Below are 14,244 nucleotides of genomic sequence, written 5' to 3'. Positions count from 1 at the left end.
GGTTTGTGGGGTTTGAGACAGGAACAGGGAATTGCAGCTGGAGTTGTGAGCAGTAGTTCAGGTTCAGGGCTGAGCAGAAAGGAGGATTTGACCATGGAGCCAGAAGGGTGGGATCAGTCTGTGGGATTCTGTCATGCTCTGCTGGGGATGCTCTTTAGTCTTTATTACTGTTGTGCTCCCAGATCCTTACTGGAGAGGACTGGAATTCAATCATGTATGATGGGATCATGGCCTACGGGGGCCCGTCCTTTCCTGGCATGCTGGTCTGCATCTACTTCATCATCCTCTTTGTCTGTGGGAACTGTATCCTCTGCCTGCAAAGCCAGGCCCAGGCCCCATAGCATCAACTGCACAGGACTGGGCAGGGGGGAAGCAGGGGCTTCCCTCAGAGTTTCAGTGCTTGCCTGAAGCTTTTTGGTTGTGAAGAGCAGTGGAACAAACCACGAGCTTCAGGGCTGGCACTGGTGGTGGCTGAAGGCTGGGGACTGAAGGAAAGCACATATGGAGCAGGTCTGGATTCCTGGCAGGCAGAGATTCAGCCAGAGAGGGCAGCCAGCTCAGAGCTCAGTGCTCCCAAGGGATGGATGCTGGTTAGGCATCACCAGCCAGGGTTAGCACAAGCTCCAGGAGGGTTTCTAAGGCACCCTGGAGACCATGGATGGCTCCAGACAGGAACCACGTCCGTGTCCTTAGCACTGTGTCCCCAGATATCCTCCTCAATGTGTTCCTGGCCATTGCAGTTGATAACCTGGCTGAGGCTGAGAGCCTTACCTTGGCCCAGAAGGCCAAAGCAGAGGAGCGCAAACGGCGGAAGATGTCCAGGTGAGTGCTGCCATCCCTGCCTGGGAGCTCCCAAACCACCTGTTTGGCTCTGAGGGGACACAATGAGCTTTCCCATGGCCCCTGCCCAGACTTCAGTTCCTGCTCTGCCCTCCTCTCTGCTTAGAGGTTACCCAGAGAAATCTGAAGAGGACAAGCAGATGCTGGCAAAGAAGCTGGAGCAGAAAGCAAAGGGAGAAGGGATTCCCACAACAGCCAAGGTCAGTTCTGGTGGAGGTGAGCCTTGGAGGGCTCCTGGGGGTAGTCCTGGCTCCTCTTCCCACCAGCCAGGAGAGACAAAGGCTTGGAGCCAGTCTGGGTCTGGCCTCTTGTCCAGAATCACTCCTTGCTGTAGCAGGGACTGGTGATGGGTGCTCTCGGTGATGGGGCTCTCTGGGGGCAGGCAGGACATGCTGAAACTGCTCCATTGCTGGGGATCCTTTTTCTCCAGTTCATTTCCTTGGCCACAGCCAGCTGCCAGTGGCTGGTGCACACCAGTGTGGGATGGAGCAAAGCAAGTCAGCAGCATCCCAGATCTCCCTTATGTCCACACCAGCACCCCCCATGTGCAAACCCCTCTGTTCAGCTGTGCTGGCTGTGCTGAGCTGCCTCTGAGGAGCATCTGGCCAGCAGCTGCTTTCCTTTCCACTATCCAGAGGTGCTCTTAAAAGCTCTTTCAGGAGTTCCTCCCTATCTTATTCTCTCCTGGCATATTTGCACAGCTCCAGGACACATTCCTGTTTCCCATCCTCTTTGTTTCAATTGTAGCATCCCCTCACCAGGTTCCAGCCTGGGCCAGCACTCTGTGCCGCTGTATGGGCCCAAGGCAGAGATGCTGCTTGTCCCACGTGGCTTCCAAGATGAGAGGGTCTGGCCAGCTGGCACGTGCAGCTGCACATCCTCCTCCTCTCTGTCTCTTCTTGTTTCAGTTGAAAGTGGACGAATTTGAATCCAATGTCAATGAGATCAAAGACCCCTACCCTTCTGCAGACTTCCCAGGTAAGATTTGTCCCCGTCAGGGCAGCAGGAAGGCTGAGGAGGCACAGCAGAGGGATGGTGTGTGGAGCAAAGGATGCAGTGAGCTTTCACCAGCCTTGGGGTGCTGAGGTCCTTCTGGCTTGCATGCCATATCAGGATCACGGCATCAGAAGATTGTCCATAAGCTTGTCCATAAGGTCATATTCCCTCTCCCTCTCTGGATGATTCTTTTCTTTTCCCTTTTCATGGTCACCCTACAGGTGATGATGAGGAAGATGAGCCTGAAATCCCCCTGAGTCCTCGGCCCCGTCCCCTTGCAGAGCTACAGCTGAAGGAGAAGGCTGTGCCCATGCCTGAAGCCAGCTCATTCTTCATCTTCAGCCCAACCAACAAGTAGGCACTGCCCTTTCTCCCTGCCCAAGCATGCCTAGTGTCTCTGGCACCAGCTGTTCACAGCAGGGTCTTGTTTGAGCATGACAACCAGTTCTGAAGGGAACCAGCTCATGGGGAAAAGCCTTCTCTGTGAAAGGACTGGAACAGACACCCTTCCATGCCCAGGGCCTTCCTGTCCTCAGGGTTTGGCCATATCCCTCTGCCAGGCTGCATGGCCCTGTCTGATGCCCCTTGCAGCATCCTGTGGCATTTCTGTCCCTGGCAGGTTTCGGGTCCTGTGCCACAGAACTGTTAATGCCACCTGGTTCACCAACTTCATCCTGCTCTTCATCCTGCTCAGCAGCATTTCCCTGGCAGCTGAGGATCCCATCCGGGCCGAGTCCTTCCGCAACAAGGTGCCTGCAGAGATGTGAGGGTTTGGGGTGGGTGGGGGAGTATTGGAATTATTACCAATATTGTGTATGGGACGTGCCTGAGCTTGTCTGGCCCTTGCTGCTGAACCAAACAGCGGCACTGTGGTGTTTCACCCCACAGACACTTTTGGCTGCCTGGGTGTGTGGTGTTTGACCCCACAGACACTTTTGGCTGCCTGGGTGTGTGGTGTTTCACCCCACAGACACTTTTGGCTGGCTGGGTGTGTGGTGTTTCACCCCACAGACACTTTTGGCTGCCTGGGTGCTGCAGCTGGGCCCTGCAGACAAGTCCAGGCCTGCAGGAGCTCTGGTGGTGCTGGGATGGAGCTTCCCCCATAACAGGGGCTGCTCCTCAGGTTTCCCTCTGTGGAGAAGCTTTAAGGGGATGGTGAAGGAAAGAAGTCGGTTCTGATGGAGGCTTTGGATCCAGAGCTTTATTCTGGCCTCTGAATGCAGCACCAGCTCCAACAGAACTCCCTGAGCCCGTGGCTGCCGCTCCTTTAACCCCGGGGAGAGGGGCAGGGAAGGGGCAGGGAGCCACCAAGCAGGGACAGGAGGGGAGGGACAAAGGGACAAAGGACACCTGGATGGCCCAATGCCCCCAGGGGTAGAGGGCATCCTTTGGATCTGCCAATCACTCGAGGCCCTTCTGGAATGCCAGGATTGACAGACAGTGCTGGGAGGGGAAAGGAGAGGGGACTGACACACCTGGGAGGGAATTATCAGGGGAGGGACCCGGGGTTCTGAGGTAAACCCTGAAATCACAACGCAACAAGGGAGACCTCATGGAGACTCCCAGCTCCCCACTAAGAAGGGATTTACTTGCCAGATGCTGTTCCTAGGCTGGGATGCCAACCCTGCCTCTGGGAGGGCAGTGCACTCTGGCAGGCGATGCTGGATGTACTTCCCATTCAGGGTGCAGCTGGGACAAGGTTTTACTGCTCCATGTCTCAGTTTACTTCTGGGTGAAAAGATCCACCTGCCAGGGTGTGCAGGATTAATTTGGTTTGAAACTGTGGTTGGGGAAAGAGACATCCTGTGAGGCAGCAAACTGGACCTCTGGTGCAGTGCCCTTGAATGCTGTGGCATGCAGCCATGGGAGCCACAGCTCCTGTCCTTCAAGGCACCAGTGGGTCTGGCAGGGCCTGGGGGATCTCACATGAGACAGCTTCCCAGGGCACTTGGGGTTTTTGGGGATCACATGCTTTCAGGTGGAACTCACCTGGCAAGAGACAGCTTTGTCCCAGCTGCAGGTTGGATCATGCAGTGGAGAAAATCAGCAAAGCTGGGGAGAGTTCAGGAGTGTTCTTGGTACTGGGTTTAGAGACTGTTGAGCTGGATGGGCTCCCCAGTCCATAGACTGGACAGCTTCAGGATGTTTGAGCACACTGAATGTTTCCCTTGTCACCCAAGTCTCATCCTGTGCTGGTGTCTCTGTCTCCAGATTCTTGGATACTTTGACATTGGTTTCACCTCTGTCTTCACAGTTGAAATCGTCTTGAAGGTGAGTCCATGAGCATGGCTTAGCACATAGGTCTGTGTGGATGTGACAGGTTAGTCAGAGAGAGAAACAGGTAACTTTCCCAGGCATCATCCTAGGAAAGTTGTGAGAATGCTCAGAGAAAGAATTAAAACAATTCTTATCTTAATCTCTACACCTAGTGCTTGTGAACATGTAGAATATTTATACATGATGTTTATAAAAAAATATTTTACCAACAAGTGTTATTCCTAACTAACCAATAGTATAAAGAGTGTTATTTATAAACCAATCAAGTTCTATGTGAACAATCCATAAATATGTAAAGTTCCTAATAAATCTCACTTTATACCTTCTAATCATAAGAGTCAATGTCGCCTTTCTTCAACCATTCCTAACTCAATGGCGACAGGTCCAGACTTTTGTGGCCATGGGCACTCCAGTCCTCAGGCATTCATGTTCCTGAAGGTCTCAGTGAGGAGAAACTTCCAGGTCTAGACTTTTATGGCCATGGACAGCCTTAGGCATCAATACCAGCAGTTTGACTCCTAACTCTACCAGTTCTCTTCTTACTAACTATCCTAGAGGGAGCAGTAGTGATAATCCAAGCCTATGTCTTTGTGCTCCTACTGAGCCTCTACCTACAAGAAAATATCTGACTCTCCATGGCACACCAGGCACATTCTTATCACATAGTAGACCCTAGCCCCTGACTCATCCTAGGAGCAGCTGCTGCTCTCCTAACCACCTCAGCACTAACAATATGATTCCACTACACTCCCACTCCTCAGGCCTCCATGCTCCTGAAGGTCTCAGTGAGGAGAAACTTCCAGGTCTAGACTTTTGTGGCCACGGACACTCCCACTCCTCAGGCCTCCATGCTCCTGAAGGTCTCAGTGAGGAGGAACTTCCAGCTGATCCTCCTGGAGAGTTCATTCATGCAGTCTGGGTGATGTGTGACCTGTCCCAGAGGCCATGTGTCCTCTCCAGGGAGGTCAGGCAGCTAAACCAGCTGTGCTGTGACATGGGGACACATCAGCCATGGCATCAGCATTTTTATTAAGAAAAAGAGACAAAGAAATCAATGAAAATCTGTGGACAAAAGTCACATGTTGTTCCACTCCAAGGGTCTTTGTTAATTCTCCTCTTTAATTTGCTGACTGACTGGGAGAGTTGTCTCCAGCCAGTGTTGCACAGAGGATTTCCACCTGAAGCCAGGTTCCTGCCTGGCTGGAGGGGTCTGAGCAGGACAGGGTGCCCAGGCCATGGAGCTGTGAGAAGTCCCTTGTGCCCATTCCCTTGGAGGAACCATTCCCCTGAGCCCTGCCCAGCCTCTCTCCTAACTCCTTCTGCTCCCCAGATGACAACCTACGGTGCTTTCCTGCACAAAGGCTCCTTCTGCAGGAACTCCTTCAACATCCTTGACTTACTGGTGGTCGCTGTCTCCCTCATCTCCATGGGATTTGAGTAAGCACCTCCATGTGCCACAGGGTGGGCACTGGGCTCTTCAGGCTGGTGGGGCAGCTGGGGATGGTGGGTGGAGGAGGAGCAGCCAGCCCAATGTGTCCATCATGTCATGTATAGGGCACATGGGCATGGACAACTGGGAGACAGGCCCACAAACTGGTCAAGGAAGTCAAAGGACACTCCTTGAGTGTCAAATGTCTGTGGGTAGAAATTCAGTTTGGATCTGCTTCCTCCAGCTGCCAGTGTCACTTGGCCTTATGTGGGGTGGTGGCTGGTGACATCTGCGTGTCTGCTATCCCTTGTCCCTCGCTGCTGGCCCCAGCCTGCCCTCCTTGGCTGCTTGCTGGGGCTGTGCCAGCCTAGCCTGGGCAGGGAAGGGGCCCCAGCTCAGCTGTGCCTTCCTGCCCAGGTCCAGCACCATCTCTGTGGTGAAGATCCTGCGGGTGCTGAGGGTGCTGAGGCCTCTGCGAGCCATTAACAGGGCAAAGGGGCTGAAGGTGAGTGAGAGGCTGGGACAGGGGACCCATCCCATGGCAGTCCCACCTGGAGGTTGTGTGGCAGGCATCGTGCCTGTTCCCAATTCCCACCACCCATCTGTGGAAGGGCTCTGCCCAGTCCCTCTGCTCTGGCAGGCTCCCACTCTCCCTGGAGTGGGAGGGTGTGGGACACAGAGCAGGGGCTTGCCCCAGCTGTGGTCACATCTGCATTGTCCTCCCCCTCTGCAGCACGTGGTCCAGTGTGTGTTTGTGGCCATCAAGACCATTGGTAACATCGTGGTTGTCACGACGTTGCTGCAGTTCATGTTTGCCTGCATTGGAGTTCAGCTCTTCAAGGTGAGCTCAGCTGGGCAGGAGGGACCTTCTGCTCAAGGACATCCTGGCTGGGCTCTCCTGGACATCACCCTGGGGATGGTGCCTGCAGTGCTGGGTCAGCACAGGCTTGAGAGAGGAGCCACAGAGGAGCCTGCAGTGAGAGGAGGGCAGGAAGCACCCAGGGTACTGTCAGCTCCAGACAGCACCTGTGAAGGGCTGCCTCACCTCCCTTTGTGCCTCAGTTTCCTCTGTCTAGGGCAGGAGGCCCTTCTGACTGATTTCCTCTGTGCTTTGGTTGTGCTTTGGTTGTGAAGGGTTTCCTTTCTCACAGCGCTGCTCCTGCTCTCTGGGCCTTGGCTGCTCTAAGGCAGAGCCGGCCCTGCCTGAGCTCAGTTTTGTTCGAATAACTGAGCTTAAACTCTGAGCTGATGTGGGAAGAGCTTTCAGGACAGCCAGCAGACTGAGCAGAGCTGCCAGCACACCTTAGCTTTTAGCTCATTCTCTGGGTACTGCTTTCTCCCCTGTTTCCCAGACAGCTGACTCCCAGGCAGGGTGAGCTAGGCAGGCCTCAGCTCAGGGCTGTGGAAGGTTTGTTCCCATCTCCAGCAGTGTTTCTTGATCTCAGCCTGGGATTGACCCCTGGTCTGCCATGACTCTGGAAATGCCTTGTGAACTGGTTTGTTTGGCATGCCCAGTGGGGAGGGCCAGGGTCTGCATCGAGGTGGTGAGGGGGGCACTGACTGAGGGCTGCGAAAAAGTCAAAACTCCCCAGGGCTTCTAAGGTCAAAGCAAAGCCATGGCCTCTTCTGGTGTCTGTTGAATGCAGGGCAAGTTCTACAGGTGCACAGACCCATCCAAGCTGACAGAGAAGGAGTGCAGGTAAGAGCTCTGCAGCTCCCAGCTGGGCAGTGGCCAGGGCTGGGAGCTGGGGGGATGTGGTGGGGAATGCTTGTGTTCCTGTGTGGGAATGCTGCATCCAAAAAAATGGACCTGAGGTGTCATCCTGTTCTCCTTGTCCCTGGGTATTGGAATAATAGCAATATAGCTGGACAGGACGTGCCTGAGCTTGTCTGGCCCATGCTGCTGAATCAAATAGTGACATTGTGTGGTGTTTGACCCCAGAGACACTTTGGGCTGCCTGGGTGTGTGGTGTTTGACCCCACAGACACTTTTGCCTGCCTGGGTGTGTGGTGTTTCACCCCACAGACACTTTTGCCTGGCAGGTGTGTGGTGTTTCACCCCACAGACACTTTTGGCTGCCTGGGTGTGTGGTGTTTCACCCCACAGACACTTTTGGCTGCCTGGGTGCTGCAGTTGGCACGTGGGGACAAGTCCAGGCCTGCAGGAGCTCTGGTGGTGCTGGGATGGAGCTTCCCCCCATAACAGGGGCTGCTCCTGGGGTTTCCCTCTGTGGAGAAGCTTTAAGGGGATGGTGAAGGAAAGGAGTGGGTTCTGATGGAGGGTTTGGATCCAGAGCTTTATTCTGGCCCTCAGGCCTCTGAATGCAGCACCAGCTCCAACAGAACTCCCTGAGCCCGTGGCTGCCGCTCCTTTAACCCCGGGGAGAGGGGCAGGGAAGGGGCAGGGAGCCACCAAGCAGGGACAGGAGGGGAGGGACAAAGGGACAAAGGACACCTGGATGGCCCAAGGCCCCCCAGGGGTAGAGGGCATCCTTTGGATCTGCCAATCACTCAGTGCCCTTCTGGAATGCCAGGACTGACAGACAGTGCTGGGAGGGGAAAGGAGAGGTGACTGACACACCTGGGAGGGAATTATCAGGGGAGGGACCCAGGGTTCTGAGGTAAACCCTGAAATCACAGTGCAACACCTGAGGTAAATCAGGAACAAGCACAGGGCTCTGCTCCCCTCCCAGGGACCAAGGAGGGGCAGGCCAGTGGGGGTGAGGGGGCCCTGCCTGTGAGCTCTGTGTCCCCTCTGCTGCAGGGGTCAGTTCATCAACTACGTGGATGCAGACCCCACACAGATCGAGGTCCAGGAGCGTGTCTGGCTGCACAACGACTTCCACTTCAACAACGTCTTCTCAGCCATGATGTCATTGTTCACTGTCTCCACCTTCGAGGGCTGGCCAGAGTGAGTCCCTGCTGAGGGAAGGTCTGTGCTGGGAGCAGGGCACTGCCACGGGGTCTTGGTTTGAAAAGCCAGGTATCTGCTAAGGAGGGCAGGAGCCTGCCCTGAAATGGAAAATGTAAATGTCCTCCCTCTGAATTATTATAATTTTGAAATTAAAAGACTCTCTGGGAAAGATATGGGAGCAGGAATAACAGTTCTTTATTAGGGAAGAAAATTAAAATAAAATAAAAAATGCAGTAATACAAACCACTGCCAGAGTCAGAGCAGGCCCTGCCCCCTGTGTGTCAGGGGGTGGCACAGCCCCATCCCATGGGGGCTCAGCCCTCCTGCAGTGCCAGCTGTGGCTCTGCTGGAGCAGGGATCCTGCACAAGGGGGGAGTTTTCCTCTGCAGCTCCAGGGCTGCTTCAGATGGGCCTGGGCTCCCTCTGGCCATGCAGGGCAGCAGAAGCTGCTCCTCTGGGAATGCACTGGGCAAAGGCTGCTGTGCTGTGCCAGGCTCAGATTGTACCCAGGTAGGAATGCTTGGCTCCTCCCCTGGGCGCAGCATCTCCCCATGGGATGATGGAATTGGATCAGCCATGCAGGGACACTCAGTGGCCATGGACAGCAGAGATCTCCTGGAGGGAGGATTGGCTGTGGGAGAGATAAAGAAAACTGCCCAATGAACAGAGGATAACTGCCCCAGCTCTGACTGATGGGGATAGAATGCACACCCCCAGCTAACCTGAGACACATGGGCCTTGTCCAGGGTAAAGAAAGAAGAGCTATCCAGGGTGAGAAGCAGGACCAGTCCCCCTGGCAGTGGCTGTGGAGCTGGCAGGGTTACCCAGGCAGTCCTGTCCCACCATTGTTGGATGTCCCCAAAGCTCTCTGTAACTTTCAAGAGGAGTCATGGTCTTTCCACCCCAATTATGGTTTCTGTTGCCCCAATTTCCCTCCTGTAGGCTGCTGTACAAGGCCATTGACACCAATGCTGAGAATGTAGGCCCTATCTACAACTACCGGGTGGAGATTGCAATGTTCTTCATCATCTACATCATCCTCATTGCCTTCTTCATGATGAACATCTTTGTGGGCTTTGTCATCGTCACTTTCCAGGAGCAAGGGGAGAATGAGTACAAGAACTGTGAGCTGGACAAGAACCAGGTAATGGGGCTGCTGGAACAGGACAGGGAGGACCAGCCCTGGATCTGGCACACCTGGGGCTGGCTGATTTGGATCAGCCCCTCTTTGTGGTGACACTGCTGACACAGATGAGTTGAACCTGCCCCAGGCCTGTTTGCTGCTGGGGCAGGGCTAGCTGCACCCATGTCTAGCACAAAACAAGCCTGAGGGAAGGGCAGAGGGGACCAGAAACTGGGAGTGGGCCTCCCTGGACAGGTGGGGTGCCCAGAGTGAGCTGGAGCAGAGGGTTGTGCCCAGCTCTGGGCTCCCCAGTACAAAACCAGCATGGATGTACTGGAGTGAGTCCAGCAAAGGGCCACTGAGATGATGGAGGGTCTGGAGCATCTAAGGAGGGTCTGGGAGTCAAGTCTGGTGCTGAGAAGGCTCATAGGAATCTGACCTATGGGTAAAAACACCAATGAGAAGGTACAGAGGAGACTGAGCCAGGCTCTTTTCAGTTGTGACAGGAAAAATGCAGTGGACAACTGAAGAAAACAAGAAATTCCATTTAAACATGAAAAAAACCCTTTTTTTTTTTTATGGTGATGGTGGCCAAACACTGAACAGGCTGCTCAGAGAGGCAGTGAAGCCTCCATCTCTGGAGCTTTTCAAAAGCCAACTGTCCTGGGCAGCATGCTCCAGTTGGCCCTGCTTTGGGCAGCAAACTGTGACTAGACCATCTCCAGAGGTACTTTCTGCTGCCAGCCCTTCTGTGATGCTGCCATGCTGTCATTCTGGTTAGGGACAGCAAGGCTGAAAGCAGCAGAGGCACTGGCAGAGGATGTGGGACACGCTGGGGGGGACATTGGACAGGGCCAGCTGCTGGTCCCCGAGTGCTGTCATGCTCCTGCACTGAGGCAGCACGGGCAGCTTGAGCTGGGGGTGCCAGGGTGATGTGAACCACACAGAAACCCAGCAGAGATGGCCCTGGGCTGCTGGGGAGGGACAGGCCTGTGCAGCCATCCCAGTGCCCCCTTCACCCCTGGTTCATGTGGTGTCTTCACAGAATTCACTTTATTAACTTACAATATATAAAAGAAACACATGCACAGAACTCAGAATGAAAACTTTCTAAAAACATTTCTCCTCCCTTCCATCTTGCAGGGGCTTTGACCTCTTTTCTCTCTGTCCAAGGCTCTGGCCTACCTCATTCTGGCTGCATGGCTTCCCTGCCCCTACCCAGCCTGCAGGGGAGCTCTGACCTCTTTCACTGACTGGAACTAAGAGGGTTTTCTTCTGGGAGCTCTTTGCTTTTAACTTTCTGTGTTCTCAGAGGTGTATCTATGCCTTCAGCGGCTACACCAGGTGCCAGTATTCAAATTTCAGCACTGATAGGTTTGACCGCAAACTCCCAAAAAACTCACTTCCTTTTCAGACTAAGACAGGGGGTGTGCAGCGTGGCTGGGAGTGCTGAGTGTGCCCTGCAGTGGGCTCACAGCTGCCCTCCCTGTGTCCCTGTGTGTAGGGGCATTGGGGGTAGGATGGCAGGGACAGATGGAGAGGAGAGATCTCTGCAGCCAGGGCTTGGAACTTGTGGGTTATTGCAAAGGGCCTGGGTGCAGGGCCCTGCTGGGAGCTGCCAGCCACAGCTGGAGCAGGACTGAGAGAAGAGAGGGGGAGAGAGGATGAGAGGGTAAGAGAGTAAAAGGGGTAAGAGAGCAAGGTTCCCATTACAATACAATAAATCTTCTTCTGTGTTGAATATTCTGATTCTCACTAACCAATCTAGTACAAGATACAAATCCTATAGCATTTACATACAGCCTGTAAGAATCATTACATTCCCACACTGTGTTACATTTTAAACCCTACAAACTCCTCTTTGGACCCCTTCTGCCAAGCTGGCAGGGTCTGCTCTGACCCTTGGGCCTGTCTGCAAGCAGAGGGTGTTGTTCCATCAAAAGGGGATCACCTTCAGCTGGCCACACCATTGTTTTCCAGTTGTTCAGTAACTGAGGGATCTCAAAGCTTGCTTTCATTTCAATCTCGCTTATAGCTTCCATGTTCTCAAAATCTCTTGCCAGACAATCATATTTATAAGGCTTTCCTGTTTCATCTTCCTCAACACCTATGTCCCTGTGTCCCCATGTCCGTGTGTCCCCAGCGGCAGTGTGTGCAGTACGCGCTCAAGGCTCGCCCGCTGCGCCGCTACATCCCCAAGAACCCCTACCAGTACCAGATCTGGTACGTGGTCACCTCCTCCTACTTCGAGTACCTCATGTTCTTCCTGATCCTGCTCAACACCATCTGCCTGGGCATGCAGGTGAGGGCACAGGGCTGCTGGAGGGGTGTGGGAGGGGTGCCCAGGCTGGCTCAGCCCTGCCATCCCCACCAGAGCCTCTGCACAGGGGTGTTTGTTGTGGTGTGATGTCTGGGTTAGGGCCTCTGGACCAAAATGGGGCTGGCGGGATGTGGGGAACCCACAGAAGGGGCTGCAGGGAGGAGATTTCCTTTGTGCTGAGCCATAGGCCTGGCTGTGGGAGGGGGCTCTGCAGCCAGCACACATCTCTGAGCCCACAGTGGAGGCTGGATCTGCCATCAGCTAATGGCTCCTTCTGCCTTATCCTCAGCATTACAACCAGTCTGCAGAAATGAACCACATCTCAGACATCCTCAACGTGGCCTTCACCATCCTCTTCACCCTGGAGATGATCCTCAAGCTCATGGCCTTCAAAGCCAAGGTGAGAGAAGAGCATGATCAGCACGGAAAGCAGGGCAGGCCAGGGGGTCCATTTATCCTGCACTGCGCATGTCTTGAGTACAAGCACCCCCAGCCCTACAATTCCAGAGAATTTCTCCTTACAAGACCCTTAAGGACCCCCATGCACAGGACCTTGGAGTTTCTGGAGGGATTACTGCTTGTCAGGGCTACCCTTGCTGGCCAAATCCCACCCATCCAGTTGGACACGATTCCCATCTTCAGTGTCAGGGCCATAGTGGGGTCACAGCTCCACTGCAGCCATCCTGATCCACCTCCTCATTGCACTGCACTGCAAGACAGGACCAAATAACTCAGCAGAGTGCAGAACTATGACCACCATCCCTTCTTCTGAGGGTCAGACTCACTGAAGAACCTTCTGGTACCTTCCTCTGGGCCCCACCCTATGTGTCCTCCTTGACTTACACCCTTGCATATTCACTCTTCTTTACCTCCTCCTTGACAGGGCTACTTCGGAGACCCCTGGAATGTCTTTGACTTCCTCATAGTGATTGGCAGCATCATTGATGTCATCCTCAGTGAGATTGATGTAAGTGTCCAGGGCACAGAGCTGTCCCCACCCAGGGCTGCACTGGCACCTGCCCTGGCACGGGGCAGCAGTGCTGGATGTGTCCAGCCCTGCAGGGGGATGCTGTCCTCTCCTCTCTCCCTGCTCTGCTTGGTTCTGAGGAGGGACAAGCAAGGATCAGCACATGGAGAGCACAGCTGTGGCCCTTTGTAGGGGGATAGAATAAAAGTAAATAAAGGTAGTATAGAAAGTAATCTTACCCCCTAAAGAGTTCCAGCTGGGTTAATTAGTAAGGATTAGGAGCAGGCCTGATTTTAACAGGCCACAGCTGTAGCAATGATAAGAAGAGTGTTATAAAAGAGTGGATTGGTTGGTTGAGGAGAACTGGGGTCAGTTGGCTGCTGCAAGGATAAGGAACAGTCAGTGCCTAGAGGAGCTGCCCATGAGAAACACCAAGGAGGTGTGAAACTCTAGCAATGTGGAACCTTTGCAATGTAATGACAATAGAACTCTTGCAATATATGACAACAGACTGGGTTGAGCATTAAAGTACAATTTAGATGTCCCCAACTGCCCAGCATGTCACATTGTCCCCTCCCCTCTGGTCTCCTGAGCCTGTAGGCACTGGAGTCCTGTGGAAAGCAGGCACTCAGGACCAACCCATCAGCAGCAGGCTGTGTGCCAGCCCCTGCCCCACTGCACATGTCCAGCCTCAGGTCAGTGCAGGTGGGACTAAAAGGGCTCCCACAGCTCCCTGACCCCACAGGCCCAGGGGAACCATCAGACCCATCAGATTTCCAGACATTTGCTTTGTGTGTGTCCCTTTACACAGCAGCCCCTACACACTGGTGGTGTGTGTGAGCTCCAGCCATCCCTGCAAGCTGTGGGATGGTGCCTCAGGCACGGCCTGCTTGGGGAGGGCTCTGCTGGGAGCATTTCCAAGGCAGGGCTAGGAAACCACCACAGCCCTGCCTTCCCTGGCACTGGCACATCCACACCTGTGTCCTGCCCTGGAAATGCCCCTCTGCTGTGGGAGGTGTGTGCTTCCTTCAGCAGCCTGGTGGGGCTCCAGAGGCAGCTGTGGAATGGGGAGATGATGGATTGGCCCTCTCCAGTGGCTTGGCAGTGTCTCCTCCAAGGGGCAGGGCTGGCTCTGGCACTGCTGCTGCCTCTGCCACCCTGCACAGGGTCACCTTCCATGTTCTCTGTGCAGGAAGGTGAGGTTTCCACAGACCCTTGAAAGCAGTCACCTTCTTCTCTGCAGGGTTTTCCAGGCCTCACAGAGTTGGGATGAGCAAAACCCATCCACCTTCCTCTCCTGTGAGACCCCTGTGCCCCTCTCTGCACAGCCCTGCCCACAGTACAGCCATCCTCTGCCCTCTGGGCTTCCCAGCCTTCT

The 14,244-nt window shown here is 54.3% G+C and overlaps 1 protein-coding gene across 1 annotated transcript in view; it reads left to right on the top strand.

Moving 5' to 3' along the window:
• Positions 1-14,244, top strand: part of CACNA1S (calcium voltage-gated channel subunit alpha1 S) — a 61,477-nt gene that overhangs the window by 29,562 nt on the left and 17,671 nt on the right. Inside the window, 16 exon segments of the mRNA XM_054517261.1 lie at positions 183-303; positions 708-822; positions 947-1,040; positions 1,749-1,818; positions 2,058-2,190; positions 2,456-2,585; positions 4,048-4,107; positions 5,444-5,550; positions 5,960-6,047; positions 6,276-6,383; positions 7,189-7,241; positions 8,307-8,453; positions 9,399-9,600; positions 11,723-11,881; positions 12,189-12,299; positions 12,783-12,866. Of these exon segments, the coding sequence (XP_054373236.1) occupies positions 183-303; positions 708-822; positions 947-1,040; positions 1,749-1,818; positions 2,058-2,190; positions 2,456-2,585; positions 4,048-4,107; positions 5,444-5,550; positions 5,960-6,047; positions 6,276-6,383; positions 7,189-7,241; positions 8,307-8,453; positions 9,399-9,600; positions 11,723-11,881; positions 12,189-12,299; positions 12,783-12,866 (1,782 nt within the window).

The sequence above is a fragment of the Molothrus ater genome, chromosome 25 (assembly GCF_012460135.2).
Source record: "Molothrus ater isolate BHLD 08-10-18 breed brown headed cowbird chromosome 25, BPBGC_Mater_1.1, whole genome shotgun sequence".
Classification (NCBI taxonomy): Eukaryota; Metazoa; Chordata; class Aves; order Passeriformes; family Icteridae; genus Molothrus; species Molothrus ater.
This window is presented reverse-complemented; position numbering and strand designations above follow the sequence as displayed.